This window comes from Carassius gibelio, chromosome A2, assembly GCF_023724105.1.
Source record: "Carassius gibelio isolate Cgi1373 ecotype wild population from Czech Republic chromosome A2, carGib1.2-hapl.c, whole genome shotgun sequence".
Taxonomy (NCBI): domain Eukaryota; kingdom Metazoa; phylum Chordata; class Actinopteri; order Cypriniformes; family Cyprinidae; genus Carassius; species Carassius gibelio.
The window spans coordinates 8,331,109-8,352,355 of NC_068372.1; the positions used below are offsets into that span (position 1 = coordinate 8,331,109).

At 36.2% G+C, this 21,247-nt stretch overlaps 1 protein-coding gene across 3 annotated transcripts in view; it reads left to right on the forward strand.

Annotated features, from left to right (window-relative positions):
• The first annotated feature begins 9,053 nt into the window (after positions 1-9,053).
• Positions 9,054-21,247, forward strand: part of LOC128025892 (divergent protein kinase domain 2A) — a 43,549-nt gene continuing 31,355 nt past the window's right edge. For 2 of the 3 annotated variants that reach the window (XM_052612480.1, XM_052612498.1), the window contains exons 1-2: positions 9,054-9,305; positions 14,014-14,914. In XM_052612480.1, the coding sequence (XP_052468440.1) occupies positions 14,261-14,914 (654 nt within the window). In that variant the 5' untranslated portion in view covers positions 9,054-9,305; positions 14,014-14,260. The remainder of the gene's footprint in view (positions 9,306-14,013; positions 14,915-21,247) is intronic. The other variant, XM_052612490.1, reaches the window with a different exon arrangement.

The following is a 21,247-nucleotide window of genomic DNA, read 5'->3' on the forward strand; positions in this document are numbered from 1 at the left end:
CTATGAAGAATGCAGTTAGGTTTCAGGCCCCATCATAGCACAGAATCTGCATTGTTAAAATATAAATGACTAGCTTCTTGCATCAGACCAAGGCTGCATCTCATTGCTAGTTTTACTTGACCTTGACATACTCATAGATCTAAAAACATACAGGTATTCAGGCTGGCTTTAAGATGGTTTAGATCATACACTTCTGACCGCTATCACTATCTATTTAAATGGGGAATCTTCTCAAATAAATCTAGTAAAATATGGAGTGCCACAAGGATCTGTTCTAGGCCCTCTGCTATTTTCAGTATACATGTTGCCCCTTGGTAATATTATTAGAACATGGGGATTATATTAAATTGTTATGATGATGAAACCTAACTATATATTTAAACAAGACCAGATGGAACTTCTAAATGATCTTAGGTAACAGAGTGTATTAAAAATGTAAAAGGATGTCCAATAATTTTATTCTATTACATTTAGATAAGACAGAGATATTACTTATTTATTAAAAAAACAGTACAGAGAATCTCATAGATTACAATTTGCATCTAGACGGATGTACTGTTACCTTCTCTACAGTCAAAAATGTGGGTGTTATATTGGACAGCAATTAAACAGCATTCTTTCATCTTAGAAACATTGCCAAGTTTTGGAACATGCTACCTGTTTCTGATGCAAAAAAAGCTAGTCCATGCATTCATTTCCTATAGACTGGACTATTGGACTAGACAGCACAACTAGCTGGTTGTCCTGCATCTTCAATAAACTAACTACAGGTGGTCCAAAATGCAGCTGACAGAGTCCTTAACAGGTCATACATTATGATCATATTACTCCAATTTTACATTTACATTTACATTTACATTTAATCATTTAGCTGACGCTTTTATCCAAAGCGACTTACAATTGTTATATATGTCAGAGGTCGCACGCCTCTGGAGCAACTAGGGGTTAAGTGTCTTGCTCAGGGACACATTGGTGTCTCACAGTGGATTCGAACCCGGGTCTCCCACACCACACCACACCAATTTTACATTGTCTGCACTGGCTACCTATTAAGTTCTGTATCAGTTACAAAATATTTCTACTTACTTTTAAGTCCCTAAATGGTTTAGCACTGGCAAACCTAACTAATCTTCTATCATGCTACAATCCATCCCCCTCCAAAAGGTCGCAAACCTCTGTACTAGTAGTTCCTAGGATAGCAAAATCCATTAAAGGAGTGTCACGCTGTCTAGTCTCTGTTTCCCTGGGTGTCCACTAGTGGGCTCACTTCCCCTTAGGCACTTCACCGTAGGCACTAGAATTCCCACTAGCCTTGTCCCTTCATCACAGTAATTTCACTCCTGCTAATTGAACCAGGTGCCTTCACTTTACTGTCATTAGCCTCCCTATATTTACCAGTCCTTTCCTGTTGTCTGTATGGAGTCCTTTCCTTTTGTGATCCTGTCTTCTCGTCCTCCTGTTCCCTTTCCTGTTCCTTTTTTTTTTTTTTTTTGGACTGCATTCTGGTTTTGACCCTGGCTTGTTTTGACTTTGATTTGGATTACCCCAATAAAACATATATGCACTTGGATCTCTCTCCCTGTCTTACTGGGTCGCGATCATCACAAGGAGGTAGAGCTTTTTCGCATTTGGCTCCCAAACTCTGGAATAGCCTTCCTAATAATGTTCGGGGTTTAGACATTCTCTTTCTGTTTAAATCTAGTGTTAAGAGCCCCTGCTCTTTCTATTTTTTGCTTTCCTGAGTACAGCAGGTAATTGGATGTGGGCAGAGACTATTACAAACACCTGAAGCCTCTACCTATTTAAGAGCTACTGGCACTATAATGGTGGCTTGCCCTGGGAACTCTGTTTTGTGTTTGCTTTTAGTCTTGTTTCTCCTTATTCTCTTTTGTTTAAGGATGGTGAGTGATTGCCTGTTTAGTTACCACCAATTACATAGAAAGCATGTGTAAGTGAGTGTAATATAAAACTCCATAATCATCTGGAAGAAGGAGGCGGAACCGGCGAACAATCCAAATGAAACTTTAATAATTCAAAATAAACACAAAACAGCGCACCAGTCCCTCACAAATGACTGATGCGAACAAAAAAGCAAACATAAACTAATGCCCAGGCCTTTATCCTTCCATCTCCTCTGTGGGACTCGAGACCGGTGGTGGGTTCCAGGTGTCGCTCATTTCCCAATCACTCCACCGGCCTCGCTCATTCCCACATGCCTCGGCCCCGCCCCACTCGTCACAGTGAGCTGACCCGGAAGACTTTTTGCTGTGTTTTAATTTCTTCCTCAGGAGATAGGAAGTTTTCTTGATTCTTGAGTTAGTGGTAGTTTAAGTTAGTTAGCTCACCAGTCCTTATTCAGGATTTGTTTGTTTGAATGCACTTTTTGCTGTTTTCATATTTGATTTATTAATTGGCTTTTTGCCCCAGCCACTGTGGTGTTTCAGTTAGAAACTGAAATTGTTCACCATCTTCCTCGTTCACCCACAGTGGAAACCACTGAGCTCCGAGCATCACTTTGAGCACAAAGTAATGATCTTCTGTTACAACAAATTCACAACTTGTTTGACACAAACAATGACAACTTGACGGCTGTTAGAGAATGTTTCCCAGATAATTAGCATCAGTTTTTCATCATTGTCTGTTACTTAGCCAACAGGACTCACTGCACCAACTGCCAGGTAATGCTTTGAAGTCACATAGGGAGATAAACCTGTATGCTTATTAACAACAATTACACATTTTCTATGGATTGAGTGGTCTTTCTGATGATGGAATATGGATACAAAATTTTTAAAAGTATGGTATCCCAATAACAATATATTCACCCCTCTGCCATTTGGTAGAAGATATAAGAGCATCAGAAACAGCTCTAGTAGATTCAGAGACAGCTTCTATCCTCAAGCCATCAGAATGCTGAACTTTACTCAACCATCTTCACTCTCCTAAATGGTACACTTGTCACTTTTTAGAATTAATCATTCAACCTAAATTAATCCTTTTTTATTTTACCTCTTCTATTTATCTAGTTTCCATTTTTTTTTTTTTTTTAATTCTGTAAAGTTGAGATTACTCAGCTGTCACTCTTGCCTGTCTTCAAAACTTGAGAGCCCTGAGATCAACTGCACATTAACATTCTTTTGCTTGGGTTGAACACATCATTTGTGCTTAGTTAGAACAGCAGGAATATTATCATCCTGTGGTTACTATAAATTACACAATCTTCAATCGGGATCCAGCGCATACAAAGACCTGAGATGACCGAACACCTGAGAAGAGATGATGCCAACCCCTCAGAAGTCCTCTGATGCCAACCTACATACAAACATGGAAGTCCTTTCAGAGGAACCAGTCGGCAGGCCTAGAAGAATCTATTTACTGTTACTAGAAGAATGCAGGTAAATCCATCAGAAGGTGATAAGTCAGTAACAAAATCTATCCCTAGGTGTGACCATGGACGCCGAGGAACAGGAAAAGGTAGTGATTTGTCAAGGTGTCTTGGCCATTGCACACTCCTGGCATCCTCACACGTACCTTCTGATGTCCTCTGGCATCCCAGGCTAAAAAAAAAGTGATCTTTTAGCAGAAAGGGGCTTTGGTTGATCCGATGATGACCAGTGTCCAGGGGAGTGTGGATTGAGTGGATCAAAAGGGCAGCCCGGCACCCCAGCAGAGCAGGATCGGAAGCACTAGTGGCCACGATGTCTTCATCCAGTGACCATTTAATGGGACAAACAAAGATAAAAAGAGCATCGGCCCTGTCGATCATTAGACCGATTACAGCAATTCACAATACAGCAATACTGAACCATTTTCCAAAAAATAACCAAAATTAATGACCAAATGACCGACGTTACCTTCTGCCTACTATACGCTATTATACAGTACATCATCTTCCGTACCGCGATTCCCACAATGCATTGCAACGTGACGTAACAATCCCAACCTCTTGTTACTTGCTAACGTAGCATTCTATCATCCTGGGTAACACATACTATCACCAGTTAATACTATTTTCCACAGTAGAATCTGCATTTGAAAGCCTGGTCAGTCACTACTGCTAGTTTATTTGTGTGGCTAGCTAGTTATTTTGCCTACTTAACGTTACACTCTGACTCTGCTTTATGAAAAAGCTTCTTACTGTAATTCCCCTTTTTTCTTCTTTTGTGGCATCTACAAAGTACAAAAAGGGGGCAAAAAAACGGAATATTAAAATGTTTTTACTGGCCTTTGTATGTGGTACAGAGACAGCCCTGGTAGCTTACCATCGGCTGTCGGCCGTCGTCAACATGTGCGCGCGCGCACACCATAGACAGTAAAAGAAATGGACACAGCGACCCCATTGGAACTCAACTGAGACTATTGAAGCCCATTTTTAGCGTTTATTAGCACTTCCGTTTCTGACGCGCAGACTCAAACGAAGCTTGACCACGTCAGCAACCTGTCTGACAGATGTAAATCTTCTAAGTGGCTGTGCGTGAAAACTGCCATCGTTAATCTTGCAGAGACGGTGAGCTTGAGCGGGGAGTTCTTTGGCGTGAGTGAGCAGGAGTAAGTATTCTGATTAATTATTTTGTATAGTATTTTAAAATGTAATGCCAGTACGCCATATTAAGTTAATTGCCTGCGAGCTTCTCATCCTGTCTGTACGGTAATGCGACAGAGAGTCGAGTGGTTATGACGCAATCGTTAGCCTATTTTTTACAAAAACTGTTTCTACGGGGCCATAAGGTAACATAGAAGGTAATGGAGCCATTTATATATTTATTTATTATAAATAATGGACAAACGGAGTCTTTAAACGCCTCAGATGTACAGTTATTCGCTGTCAAAGTGACGCCAAAATTAATGGGAGTCAATGGGAATGCTAACGCAAGTGAAGTTCTGCTACAAGATGGCAGCACGCAGCCGACTTCAACTTCTGGTCGACTTCCTTGCCGCCTGGCGCACACACACATCAGCCGCTCGCTGCTAGTGCAAGCACAAAAGTAGTCCCGGCCCGTGCGTGTAGCCTGTCAGATATCCCGCCGCCAATCAAATTACAGTGTTTCTTGTAGTGATGGGCATTTCGGCTCTTTTTCGTGAGCCGGCTCGTTTGACTCAGCTCACTGAAAAGAGCCGGCTCTTTTGGCTCACAAACGGCTCTTTAAAAAACAATAATGTTTTGACTATGATAGGTGTGAAAACAATTCTAATTAAATTATTAAATGAAATCCTACTCACAATTTCTCACAATTTCTTTAAAAATGCATTGATTTGTTATGAAAAAAAGAATACTATTAAACATTTGCATTTAAATTACAACTTTTAGATATATAGAAACAACATTACAAAACAAATACAATCTGAATCTGAACAAAATAATAGAACCCATATTAAAGAAAGATAAATAACTAAGGATTAAACTGGTCCCTCTTTTTTGGCATGTTATATAGTCAGCATGAACTATCTCGCTAGTTATGTTTTGTATAACTAGCATGAACACACACACACACACACACAGTGTCAAACACGGAGGAGATGACAGGAAAAACACAACAGCTTTTGAAAACAAAACAAAAGCAGGAAAATGAGTCGGAAGCACAGCCGCCTTTTTAAATAATTTTAATGATCATTAGCCTCTCGAAAGTAAGGCAGCTTGCATTTCTGAATGCAAATCTCTCATAAAATAAAAATATGATCAGCATTGTGTGTATGTGTGTGTGTGTGTGTGATGGCTCGGCCCCTCCCTCATGCCGTATAATTGGTTGACACCTCGTGTATGATTGACAGGAACAGAATGAGGCTGATAAGACAGTCAAAATATATTTTTTTTGTTCTTTGAATTAGTCATTTATTTTAAATAAAATAAAATGCGTCCATTATTTCATTATTACATAATTATTTAATTTCTATAGGCTATATATATATATATATATATATATATATATATATATATATATATATATAATTTTTTTTTTTTTTTTTTTTGTTTTTTTAAATAGAGTCAGCTCTTCAGATACGCGAGCCAGCTCCCGTCGTTCACCTACAAGAGCCGGCTCTTTCATTCGCGAACGACCCATCACTAGTTTCTTGTACTGTGATCGTGGCCGTTAGAATCGATCCAAATAGCAGTGCAAAGATACAAATAGCAGTTTAAAGGAGCTTGCTAAATATTGGTGTGGACAAATTTGTCATCTCAAAATATTGATAGGGACTAGTACCTAGTCTTAATACAGGGGCGATGCAGTCATAGAAAGGGCTCTAGTCCTTGCTGCTAAGTGGGACCACCTGTTCCATCCACTAGACCCAGTGAGGCGCCTGGTTGTAAATGGGACTGGCAGTATACAGTAGATCTGAGCCGAAGAAAATACAGTTGCTTATTTATGTTAATATCGGAATATCATTGTCCATGTAAACATACTCACTAATGTGACAGAGTATGTGCTCTTTTAGTTCCGAGGACGTGGTGAGATGATGGACAGGTGTGCCTAGTTAAAAATTGGGTGATTGAGTGTTTTAAGTGGTGGAAGAGCCTGTCGTGACTATGACATTAATATTGTAAAATATTATTACAATTTTAAAATGTTTTCTAATTTAATGTAATATTTAAAAATGTAATGTATTCCTCTGTGGCACAGCTGAATTTGCATCAGTCATTACTCCAGGCTTTATAAGAAAAGATTTAATTCATTTTCTTTATTTAAAACAAAACCAAAAAAAAACACTTACTTACCCCAAACTTTTGGATGGTAGTGTATTATGGTTTCCACAAAAAATATGAAGCAGTGCAACAGTTTTCAACATTAATAATAAAAAGCAATGTTTCTTTAGCAGCAAATCAGCATATTAGAATGATTTTTGAAAGATCATGAAGACTGGAGTAGTGATGCTGAAAATTCAGTTTTACATCACAGGTATACATTTTTATATATTTTTTTAATGGAATAATATTTAATAAAATGTATCAAGATATTACTGTATTTTACAATATAATAATTTAAATACAATATAGCAATTTGAATTATGTTTCTGTCTTTATTTAAAATCTGTTTGCTAAATGGCTTTGGTTTTAAGTAACCTTAAAGACAAGGGATAATGATTCTGCGCTCGCAGAGTGTGTGCATGAGTGGTTTGCCTCGTCTGTCGACTAAATATCTCTGTGCGCTTGTGGTGAATGAAATTTGACTGCAGACGACATGGATCTTCTCCCTCCTCTGTCTCTCTTAATGGACTTGATAATGGGATGATATTCTTATCGTTCTTGTCTCTGCTCATCTGGAACATCAGGTTAATGACTCCTGATTGGATCATGGCCAAAGAGATTCACCAAATGGCCTCGGCAGAACTCACTCTTACTCAGAGATGTGAAGGTTTTAAAGGTTAGGATTTGGATGCTGGATCATCATATTGACAGCATTGCTAAAATGACAATCCCAAATATATACAGAAAGAAAAGAAAACAATTTATGAATATATACTGTACCATGGAAATTATTTATGACTCATGGCATCTACTGCCAAGCGGACTTACTTACATTTTAAATCAATTAATTAATATTTCCCTTAAGTCTATTACATTTGTACAGTGTGCATTTTAAAGGCACACTTAATGAAAATGGTTCTGAAAAGTACCTGATTAAGGCTTTTAGGCTTGTAACAATAGCAGAAACCATTTTGGTGCTAAATAGAACCATTTTCATAAGGCTCTAAAAAAAACCATGCTTTGAAAGTACTATTGAAACTTTATAGTGTTGTAAAGAGCCCACCCCTTACTTCATACATTCACTACAAATCACCTTGACACCAGCTGCCCTTGTTAAAACCTCTTAAAAAATCTTATCCTAAGAAAAAGTTCAACATCATTCGTTTGAGTGAGATAAAGCAAGCACCACCAGCTAACTTGGGGACATAATGAGTGTCCATAAAAATGTAAAGAAATTATGGCTCACTTCACAACAAGGTGAAATTTATGTACAGTGCCAAAACAGACAGTCCAGTGGTCAACTATCTACAAGTGCACAACAAAAATACAATTTAATGTAGCCTACCAAAGAAACAACAAACAGGACAAATAAACATAGAAAAATCCACAACATTGGGTTCTTGGAACTTAAGAGTTAAATGTTTTATCTAATGCAATTTGACATTGTCCACAATATTTATGTGTGGCCCAAAGACATGTGTCCAAAGACATTTCACAGTATAACATCAATTTATTCATAAAATAAAGTAAACAAATAGCCTACCACTAGATGTCACCAGAGTACTAATATCTGGTGGAGGGCTATTTATCTTTTAATGAGGAGCGAATGGATTTGATAAGTTTCTAGTTCATTAATTAATCTGATATGTTTAAATCGAGCCAAATATTCAAAGCTATATTTGCATTTTCTGTTCATTAATGGTCTAGTCTTAGAATGTGCAAAATGATAATATGAAATTTTATAAAATTCAAAAATGTGTTTGCTAATGTAGCCTTAATCAGCGTTAAACTTTCATTAAATAATCTTATATAAAGTAAAACGGAGCCAAATATTACAGATTATAGGTAAAGCTATTTGCATATTCATTCAAAGTCAAGTCATAAACCGTGAAAAATAATACTACTAAAAAATAATTTGTTCCATGCATAAAGAAAAGGAAATTAATGTTCACGTTTTCACAGAAACTGAAAATAACTGCGTGGGATGAAGCGATAGACAGAAGTGGCTTTCAATCTCTTCACTCTCATCAATTGCAATTTCGCTTACAACTGTTTGAGTAGCCTAATAATGTGGGCGTTCAACTCGAATAACATTCACTTATTTTCATTCATCTAAGATCTGACAGACTGTTCGAATGTAGCAGCTCTCCACAATGAAACAGATTTTCTTTTGCTCATAAGATGACCCCAGACTTTATGCAGGTCAGGGTCCTGTTGGATAGAACCAATTAAGCCACTTTACACCTGAAGGATGCACTTACTCCTGAACACGAGGACGAGAAGAGCAGCGCTCTAGATTTCGGGGAGGAGTTACAAACACGATCACCTAGTAACCAGTAACGTAAACTGACCAGAAGGGTCGTAAATACGAAAGCAGATCCGCGAAGTCGGATCTTTTGTGCAGCTGCTTCAGCGCTCGCGGACTGAACTTGTCTCGAGATTGAGAAGACAACCCTTGGGAAATGTAAAGGGATAGAGAAAAAGCAATAGTGCACGCAGCATATAGAAACGTGGGAAAGCGTCGACGTGCACGGCTGCTGGTAAGAGACAGGAATTCATAAATCGACAACGAAGCTTTCTCGAGCCACTGGAATAAACCAGGAATTTCACACATTTTTATTTGGTAGGTTTGGGTATTTGCATGCCATCCTTTCATATAATTATTTTCATATTTGCAATGTTTCTACCATACATTTTGAATGAACTTGGGAACTTCTGCATCGAGACGGAGAAAGTAACTCCAGTTTATTGCTGTTCTCTAGTAAAGCGAATTAAACGAGAAAGTTTTCTATTTTGGACTGGAGAAAATGGATAACAAATTGCTCAAGCATGTTGTTATTATTATTATTATTATTATTATTATTATTATTATTAATATTATTAATATTATTATTAATAGTACAATGAACATTCAGATATATCGTGATATATTTTTATACAGATATATAGATATATTTTTCTTAGACCACCAGCCGTGAAAAATGATTAGATAAACAATACATTTCGTTAACTGGTTTTGTGTTTTTGGAACTTTACGTAGCTACATCACATACTCAAGTCTGTCGTTTACATACCGACAAAGAAAGTCAGAAAAAAGTTCCTGAGTGCGTTACTTGTCTCATTCCTCTTGTTTACCTGCTGGTTTGCTCTATTTTGTCCGCGATATGATGAATCTTCACGGCTTCAGCGGTCAGAGTTTGAGCGGTCAAGCTAGTCATAGTTTAAAGTACAAAGTAAGGCTTTACATTTTTTTTTTTTCTCGTGTGTGTGTGTGTGTGTGTGTGTGTGTGTGTGTGTGTGTGTGTGTGACAGTGATTAATTTGTACCGAAACCGGTTATGTTCTTTTGTATTACGTCCAGACGTCTCAAGTGAGTATTATGGTAATATCTAACGTTACAAAGTTAACGGTTGAACTACACAACACGAAAATACTCCCCTGGTGCAGCTGTCAAACAAGCTCAAGTCAAGTTTCTCAGAACTGTTTCGCAGTCTGATAAGTCCTGGAAGCCAGTAAGAAAACATAATTTATTATATTACCAGTCACTAGAAGTGGATGACACATCGGATGAGTGGTCCAGTTTTTTTTTTTCTGTGTTTTTATGACAGAGTTTTGTTAAAGAGATAGTTAACCTAAAAATAAAAATGGTCTACATACCATGTTGCTTTAATTCTTTCTCTCTTTCGTTTCTGGAACAAAGAATGATATGTTTATGTCTTTCATAGAGTTGTAGCAGGCTAACTAGTATTTCATATGTGAATGGTGACTGCATCTTTTCAATAAATAGCTTAATTTTAGTTTGTTTTTTCACTAAAATATTCCTTTAGAATACTTGGAATATGGTGCATGATCCGAATAGACTACTTTCGTTATGCTTTTACTGTGTTCTTTTTATTTATTTATTTATTTTTTGTCTTTGATAACCCTTGGTGGTTCCTATTCATTTTCATTGCATGGAGGTAAGCAGTATTAATATTTGTCACAACTTTTGTGCGTTAGACAGAAATTGTATACCTTATGAGTTTGGACTGACAGTTAGGCTTCCTAAATGGTGACAGAGCTTTAATTTATTTATTTTTGTGGTGAACTGTCCCTTTAAGGGTGGTTCATGTAGGTCACCACAATTGCTTTCTCACAGTACAGCCATCAGTCATAACAGTGTAAAGTGCAAGATGACATCTGCCCTCCTCACATTTACGGTTGGTTATTTATAGCTCTTTATCTGGTTGGGTTGTACTCACAGCATAACAACACTGCCATGTCGTGTGATCAAACATTATTGACTTAAACAGTCAATAACTGTGACAACTGTGGTTTCTCATTCTCAGTACCACAGAGAAATGCTACTTAAAGCAGCATGCAAGACAATGAATGGCCCAGCACACATCGTTTAAGCATTGATAGAGAAGAATTCTGCTATTTTGAGGACATTAATGTTTAATTTACACCTACTTATGTCTTCAAATCGAGGTTTTGTTGGACCCTTTTGCATTTTTTATTAAAGTTAACATGTTAGTTCTGAAGTGAGTGAGATGATAATAAGATACTTTTGACACATTTTAGTAAGCATAAAAAGCGTGTTTTTTTTTTTATAAAAGGGCTCATTGGAATTCTCAAACATCATTGTTTTAATGCATTTGTTAGGGTAAATGTTGAAAATGTTTAACTAGAAACTGGGTTTGTTTCAGTGGTTGAGCCCAGGTTTGTTGTGAAGCTTTGAAACTGGTGTTGATGAATCATCTTGAAAGCCGTCACCATCTGCCAGATGTTTTCCAGGTCTGTTTACCCCTCGTTCGTGTGCCTTATCCCTTCAGCAGAAGTTTTGCACTTCATACAAAGTCTTAAAAGTTGTGAGCTGCGAGAGCTTTGTGTCTTTTTCGGTATGGAAAACGTGTCTGGTGAGAAGGCTGTGTAGTTATCTGAGCTCTCTTTCTCCATGATGAGTTTTTTTTTGGACCTTTCCCCTGCTCATCAAGTGCTGAGGGGGAGGTAGAAAATGAGCCTCAAAAAAACCCCATGAAAAACCATCAGCATACAACATGATGCTTTCATGCTAATGATTTGGTTGCATACTTGTGAAAGTTTATTGGTTTCCACTACTATTGCTTTTTGATGCCATTTTGCTGATCGTCTCACTTTTTTTTTTCTTTTGCATATTCATTATAAAAAAGTACAAAAATATCCAAAATATAATAATTTGTAATGTTGCAAGACTTATTGCAGATTACAGTTATTATTTTAATTAGCAGAGCTGCCATAAGCATTGTGAGTTTAATACAGCATGCACATTTATTTAAAAATAATCAGATAAAATAAAATAATCAGTATCAACCTAGTATTTCTTTACCTTTGGGTAAAAAACATTTGGGTAAAAAACAAACAAACATAAATCTATGTATATTTTGAAGAATGTTGGTAGCCAAACAGTTGATGGTAGCCATTGATTTTTAAAGTGTGAAAAAATAAAATAAAAATAAAAATACAATTTTAAATTTTAAAATAAAAAAAATTATATATATAATTAAATCCTTAAAAATTCTTAAATCAGAGCAGAAATAAAAAGTCTGTTGTGTGTGTCTCTAAGTATTGCATGCACTGCAAAAAAATATTTATGCCTTCCTTAGTATTTTTGTTTTCCAACACATATTCCAATACAATAAAGAAATCCATTTACATGAGAAAATGCAAAATGTAAAATAAAAGTAAAAAAAAACAAAAAAAACAAAACAAAAGTTGGTTATGTTTATGCTTAATACAAGAACAAATATCTGTCAATGGGGTTTTAAATCTTTCCCATTTATTTAAATAGTTTGACAGACATTTGTTACTTCATTTTGACTAGTTCCACAGAAAACAAGATGATCTTTTATGTAATGAAATTTTGCTTCTCAAGTAGATGTATCTTGATTTAAGAGGTTTTTGTGTGACCAGAAGTACAGTAAATGTTATTTTCATATTATAGTGGTTGGGAGCAGAGGTATTCAAGTCTTTTTTTATGGTGTGTGCATGTAAAATGATTTTTAGTAATAGAGATGGCTTAGTAATATTGCTAATATAACTCAAACACAAACAACTGTTTCCTTCAAATTATTCCTTAAATTTTCTTTACTTGGTCTTAAAATGGTCTTTAAATTTCCTGCAAACCTGACATTATGTGCAACCATTTAAATGAATTTTCCACTATTATTGTGTTATCATTAGTTTCAGATAAACCAGACCTAATTTACAAGTAAAAACTAAACAAACTGTGGTTGAGTGCATTAAACGCTGGTCTCTTCCTGTCTAAGTGGGTTCCTCTTTACCAGAATAAGTTGCAAAGTTGACCAGATTACTTAAGTATACAAGTACAATATGTCATATTTTAACATATACAAACACATTTATTAGATATGAAAGACTTTGTGTACAAAATAATTTTACTGTCATTAAAATAGTTTTACCCAAATACTATTTTTAAAGAGCAGGCAGCCTTGTTTGAAGTTCATGTTAGTTATGTAATCATTGAGTTATAGTTGGTTTGATTTGCATGTTCCTTTTATGCATTCATTTAACTGAATTCTTTAAAAAAAAAAGGTCAGTGACGCTAAGTGCACTCTTTCGTATACTAAGCTGTAAATGTACTGCTTTATGCTAAATGTTTTATGAGGTTAAAGATGATGAACAAAACCATGCCTACATTTTTATAGAACCCTAATCTCACATTTTTCTGGAAAGAGTCTTCTTCTTTTTTGAGCAACAGTTTCTGCTTTACATCAATGACATTTTACAGTGTCTTATCAGCACTTATTAATTGTATATTTTTGTATTAGAGATGTTTGTGTGAACTATTCTAATTGGCTAACAAATTAGAATTTCAAACAAGCTGCTTACTTCAAATGTACCTCTCTCTGTGTGATTCTGTCTTTTTCTAAGCCGTCTGCTGAAGTTAAAGGCTTTAAAACATACATCACTGGATTTGAAGCTTTCGAAATAGATTGAGCACTGATATTTAAATATTTTAACAACACCCACTTCCTGTTGCCGTCCCCACTAGGCTGAGGTTTGGCTATATTAGGTTACCGCTTACAAACTGACATATTACTAACATAAAGATTGATTGTGAATATATTTTCCCCCCCTTTTTTTAAAAAAAAGGAAGAATGCACATTATATAGGTTTGGAAAACATGAGGGTGAGTAAATGATGAAACTTTGGGGTGAACTATCCACACAGATACCTCTGAAACGGCAACTGTGTGAAAGAAGCGTTTATAACTGCTTTATTTTATAATGTCATTATTACACTTAAAGCTTAATTTGCTTATATTAATCTGATTTCATTTATCTGTTTCAGGTAAAGGGATTCCTGATGTGGCAGCTTAATGGAAACTCGATGTAAAACCAGAAAGCCCTTCTGTGAAACATGCTGAGAGGGGTTCTTGAAACCGATGAGTTTACCAGGCAACACTGCTGCCATTATGGAGCACTCTCTAACTAATGTGAACTTGAGGGGGATGATGATATTACACATAGCAATCATGGAACAGACACATTGACAAAGATTAACTGCACTCACTCTCAGTGCGCTGCTGCCAGTCAGCATGCTGCGGATACTGTCGCTCAAATTTGGCCGCGTCTACCGGTGCGGCAAGTTCCTCTTCATCGTAGCTTTTTTTGTTATCCTGCTGATGAACACTCACAACCTATTCGCCTCTTTCCAGAGAAACGAGCTCACCGACAGGCGATTCATCGGCTTAAACAAGTGTCCAGCCTGCTTCGGCACTAGCTGGTGCCGGAAGTTCATGAACGGCCAGGTGACCTTTGAGATGTGGGGTCGCCTGCGCTTCCTAGACTTTTTCAACGTGAAGAACGTTTATTTTGCTCAGTATGGAGAACCCAGGGAAGGAACGCGCAGGGTCGTGCTCAAACGCCTGGGCTCCAACCAAGAGCTCGCAGAGATCGATCAGAAGATCTGCAAACGGGCCACTGGAAGGCCTCGCTGTGATCTCATTCAGGGTATGTACAAAACGGAGTTCGCCCAACTTAATGGGGACGTAAGGCTGCTGACGCCAGAGGTGGTGGAGGGCTGGTCGGATCTGGTGCACTGCCCCTCACAGAGGCTTCTTGACCGTGTGGTCAGGAGGTACGCGGAGACCAAGGACTCTGGCAGCTTCCTGCTGAAGAACCTGAAGGACACTGAACGGATGCAGCTGCTGATGACGTTGGCGTTCAACCCTGAGCCGCTTGTGCTGCAGGTATCCACACACTTCTCTAAATGCATTTTCAAGTTGCTGAACCTTTCCTTTGATGCTGAAGCACTGTGTCTGATGCCCGCTTGGAAGTTAAAGGGATTAACGATGCATCTTTGCATATTTTAAAGCTCTGCACAAGGTTGTGTCAATAATAGATACTTTGTGTCTGTTGGTGGCTTTGCACAACAGTATGCTTGTCTTGAAGAATTCCTATAGACATAAATCAAGGGCATTTGTTATTGAATAAGCAAAGTTTTTAAAAACAGAGGTGGCATTTTGTTCTGACAGTTATTTTGTCCAAAACATGTTTTTAGCATAATAAACATTTTCCACTTAAGGATGTGTAATATTGACGAAAATATATATTTATTTATATGTTATGGGATTTTGTCAATAGCGATAGTTAGATGAAGTCTTGAGTATGTTATTGTACTCGTACCTTGGCTGGTTTATACCTGCCGTGGACTGCTGACTTTTGAACTGTTTTCAAGAACAGTTCATATATATATATATATATATATATATATATATATATATATATATATATATATTATTCAACATCAAGTCAGGAGCAGCAAAAGCAGTCAAAAGAAAACTGCTATCAGTAGGCTGTTCCAGTTCATTAAATGACTTTCAATCATGACTTTTTCTTATATTCATGTTTGAAAAGTTACATCAAAAACAGGTTTACCTCTTGCCATCTTCTCTGTCAGACATTTAAGTTTCAACCCATCAAGCGCATAGCGCAACCACAGCTGTAACAATGGTGCAATACATCAATAGCACTCCTGTTGTAGTCAGTGGAGTGCACAGAAACTTTGCTGGATAAAACTGCAAAGTCGCATTGTGTTTCAGCAATGGTTCGTTTGGCTGGTGGAGAAACTTCCAGGATGGGGCCGGCGCATTGATCACTTTAAGTGTAGATCTGGTGAATGCTGTGTTTGTAGAATGCTAGCAATACAACCAGACGTTAGGGACATACATTTAAAAGAAAAAGTTATAATAATAATAATAAAATAAAATAAAAATCATCCAATAAAACGACCCAACAGGATAAATCCAGAATTTGGGAAAAAAACAAATGTTTTTTTATGAGTGTAAATGTAATAATTTGCACTACACTGATGAGTACATTTACATTAACATTAATACATTTATGCAGATGCAGATGCTTTTATCCAAAGCGACTTATTTAATCATGCTATAATTGTTTTTTTTTTGTTGTTGTTGTTTTTTTTTACCAGTATGTGTGAGTAAATGATTCAGTCAGGCTATAAGTACATTCATTTGTGAAGTGAAACGAATCAGTTGATTTAAGGATTAAGACAGTTACTCGCTGCCGCCTAACGCCTGTCATAGTTTCACATTTAAAAAAGTACTGTAGCTTATTATTTCATTTTTGCAATCATTAAATATTTTTACATTAAAATGTTATATTTAAACTATGTACTATCCAATCTATGTATGGATTTCATTGATAGTGATTTAATTTGATTTTTAAAAGGCAACATTTTTATTCAGATTGAATATGATTCAATTTAAGAATCTAACATAAGTTGACACATATTGGTTATGACAATAAATTTTGTATAATACTAACTATTTTTGCTCTGTGTAATTTCAGGGTTTTGATCTCTCAACTGAGAGAACACATCCTGTTTTTCGTATTATAATGACTTTAATATTACATCTAAACTTTTAATAGGCTAGACATGTTGCATATTAGTTGTACAATACATGAACCTCAAAATATTTAGTGCGTGTGCGTGTGTGTTTTGTGTTACTCCATAATGATGTTCTAGCCGTTTTTACAGTATAAGACCCAAACATGACCTCAAGACCAGGGGCCCCGGCCCCCTAACTCCTGCCCTGGCTGGGTTAGTGAACCTATCAAAGATTTTTGATTTTAAATAAAAACAAGTTTTATATATAGGAGAGGAATAGTTAATACAATATATATTTATATAAAAGTATACATAAAAGTTACATCAAAAACAGAAATATCTATATATATATACATTTATTAACCTGCCAACTGTCACCCCCGTCCCGTATACGGGACGCCTACGTTGACGATACTATATTACAATCAAATCTAATCTAATCTTGACAAACTATATATCGTTGGAAAGTTCTAAGACTCCCAAATATATATTTTACCAATATTTTTTGTAGAAAATTATGTAGGAAAAGTAATTAATTAATTTATGACAAGAGTGCACCCTCAGAAATCTACAAAAGGAGTTTTGACCTTTTTTTTAAAATAAGACTTCCTCGTTGCCTTTTTCTCTATCACATTTTAGAAATCATCAGAAGTTATATATCACTTGAAAACATAAAATCTCAAAATTCATCCTTCAAAACCCATTTTAAAATCAGACCATGTATTACCATGTAAATGGTACATCAAAATCAGGTTACAAAATGTTTTCAGTCATGAATTTAAAAAAAAAATTGGGTTTGTATCATGCACATTCATGTCTATCTTCAAAAACGTGAGTGACAGTTAACAGGTTAATTGGAGTCAAACACTGTATAGTTTAGCCTTTGAGCTTTAAAACAACTGTAATACTTAAACATTAAATAATAATAATAATAGTAAAATAACCTTTTTTTGCTTAACAAGTAGAATTAGGCTACTCTTCAAAATATTTGAATAACAGAAATGCTTAAGGGGGGGGGGGGGGGTGAAATCGTTTTCACTCAATATCCTGTTAATCTTGGGTACCTATAGAGTAGTACTGCATCCTTCATAACTACAAAAAGTCTTTAGTTTTATTATATTCATAAGAGAAAGATAGTCTGTACCGATTTTTCCCTGAAAAACACGACCGGCTGGAGGCGTGACATGTGGGCGGAGCTAATGAATCACGAGCGCCAGTAGGCTTTTGCGTTGAGAGCGTCCAAAACAAACCATGGTTAACAGTCAGATTCAGCGTATATTTAAGATCCAGAATCAGATCCAGAGGTTGAAATTTAACAAGAGCAGCAGCAGCAACGAAGTCTCTATGTGGTATGTATTGAAACTGTATATATTTGCTTAGCGGTTTTGGAAAATGACTAAGTTCCACTTCATGTCGTCTTATTTTTTTATTTTTTTTAAGCTGTACATGTGGAAAGTGCAGTTTGATGACAACATCGCATGTTGTTTACTTGATGTGCTTACGCGCCGATAGCTAAGTTAACAACACAGAGATATTTTAAGCAGTTTTACTCACCGCCTGCGGTTCCAACACACGATCGTGACCCTTTGTCGTTGGGACTGCATTATCCTTAAGAAATAAACGATATGCAAATCCGTCGTCAAACTGGGCCTTGTTTGTAAAACAAGCATCTTCGAAATGCAGGGGAACAAACACAAACACAAACACTTGCACAACTCCGTTGATGCTCTGTAAAAATAAACTCCATCCACTGGTCCCTTAATGCTGTTTTTTTTTTGGTAATCTGTGCAGGGTTGTCTTGCCCTGGCAACCAAAAACACTTCTTTTGTGACATTTCGCGACGCTCTCGCTCTGATCAGTGAAGTCTGTTGTGCTCTCAGTGCTCTGCTCTACGGGAGCGCGCGCTCTTCCGGCAGAAGTGCCTCAGGACCCATATAAGGAAATTCCGCTCCATCTAACGTCACACAGAGCCATACTCAAAAAAAACTTTCCGAAGCTTGTGACAAACCGGTATTTTTGGAACAGAAATACTCCTTCAAACGAACAACTTAATTTTTGAAACTTTGTCCATGTTTAGCATGGGAATCCAACTCTTTAACAGTGTAAAAAACTCAGTATGCATGAAATAGAATCCCCCCCCCCCCTTTAAGAAAAGTTAGGCTAAAGATTCAACTTTTCAAAACAAGGGGTACCATTTTTCATACACATTGACATACTGTACTGTATGTGTATTGGTAGTCAATCATACTTATTTTGCCTACTCCTTAAAAAAAAAAAAAAATGTAGTGTCATTCATGCACATATGCTTTGTATCACCACAAAGTATATAAACAACATTCTGATATTTTATAAACTAAATTCTTATTGCTTAGAACTTTATAAACATCAACAACAAGGTCAGTAAACAACATTACTACAGTAGACTGTAACATTCATCATTCTGCAGAGATAGCAGAAAGTACTGTATAATTAACTGTAATTAAATTACCTTAAAATGTACAGCAATCCCTTACTTTTACAGTGGATAAAGTTTAAATTTTAAAGTTAAAGTTATACGTTACTTAGTAACATGTTATACCCAACACTGGCTCAACAATGGCGCACTAGATCAATAGCACTCTTATTGTAGTCAGTCTAGTGCACAGAAATTTTGTAGCACATAAAATCAAAGTTGTGTTTCAGGACTAGTCACACATTTGTTTGGCAGAGGTTAAACTCACATGGTGGAACTGATGCGACATTTGCTTGATTGTCATTTGAGTGTGGAACCAGTGGATGCTGTGTTCGTAAAAGGCTAGTGTTCCAAGCAGACGTTAGCTACGATGCACATAAAAAAATAAGTAAAATAAAAAACAAGGGGAAATGTGAGATTACAATGTTTTCCTTTATATACAGTACAGTGATGATTTGATAGGAATGCAATGTAATACGAACCTTAATTTCATTAGTAAAGTTTCCCTCCAGGCAAGTTTTCTCAGAACAGAAAACATAATGAACGTTTGACATGTATCCAGTTTTATCTGGTTTGGCACAGACTACACAACATTGCTTCACATTGACACAGCGCTGAGTATGTATGTGAGGGGGTTCATCAATCGTATTAACAGTGGAAATGACCCAGCAGCTGAGTTACAGAAAATATCCAGCACCTGGGTAGAAATCTGAAAAAAATTACCGAACAGGCTGAACCTAGTGTAATATCATGGTTTCATGGTATTACGGTTTTATTGTTACAGCTCTTAAATGCATTCATTTTAAATGTCCACGTAAAAAAAAAAAAAAAAAAAAAAAAAATTTGAGCAACATACAGAATATTTGGAACAGTAGTGTTTGTTTATTTTTTTCTTTGATTTGTTACTGAAATGTTTGCTGAATTGTCAGCTTTTGATGTGGATGGTTGATTTGCTGCAAGAGCTTCTGTTGCCCTAAAAAGAAGAAAAATAAAGACTGACATCTCTATTGAACCTAAATCTGTAATTACAGTTATTTAATTTTAGTTATATAATTCCTTTACAACATTTATATCATTACATATCATTTAGTTATATAATTACATATACATAATTTGATTTAGTAATAACCCAATTTAAAGCAAAAACAGAATGATCTGATGAGCTTTGTGAAATTCTCCTACATACCTGAATGAAATAAACAGCAGAAGCTCTGAATGAGATGCAGATTCACTCTCTGACAGCAGGAGGCGCTTATGGAACAGCAGAAATACAGCTTAATTCCATCTAAACTTTTCTGAATACTGTTAGTTTCCCTCAGATACATTCATATAAACCTCCAATTCAGTTTTTAGGATTTTCTTCCTATATTTCGCTCATCGTGATCAGAGATCTTGCTCTGCCTACTACAGAATTTTCTCCTTTTTGCGTTCGCCTTCAGTGTCTCTGGCCTCTACATTGCTTAGGCACTTAGGTATCAGTATGACGGTTGTTTTTTTGTTTTTTTTTTTTGTTTTTTTTTTTATTCATACCATGCCCGTATTGTTCAAACCAGTTTACCGTATATCAACTAATCATCTTATGTCAAATTCTTACATTCCATTAATAATTTCAATTAGAATAAGATGCTGTTACCAATCAAATGAAATCCATATCAACAAAATTAACCTTTGCACTGCAGAAGCTGCATCAAAAGTGGCATTTAGATGTACTTACTCAAGTGGTTTAATAAATCTAGAGGAGGATTGAATAATTGCACACTGCATTTATAATTGCATGGATAATTCACCTAGACATTTTTGTTGACAAAAGCAAAAACAGTGTTAAAATGTAACTGTAATTGTTAACTTATCCTTTATTGAACTGTTTTGTTAAATCAGTGTGACATTTGTAATCTTTTTGATTTCTGGGGAAAACGGCACTCTTGCTTTGTCATGTGATGTAAATCTAATACAAAACTCAGGGAAAATGGCCCTGTATAACTAGTACCTGTATAAGTTTGGGGGCATTCTAAGTAGCGATGAAATGGTATAAAAATGTAATATAATGATTGTAGGGACCAAAATTATCACGATTATCATTATTATAACGGCATTGTTAAAATGTGCTGGAAATGTTCAACAAGTACTGATGCACACATTAAAATCATTTCAAGAAGTTTTATGTCAAAAACAGTGAAAGTGAAATGCACAAAAACGTCAGCTCGCACATCATTAAAACAA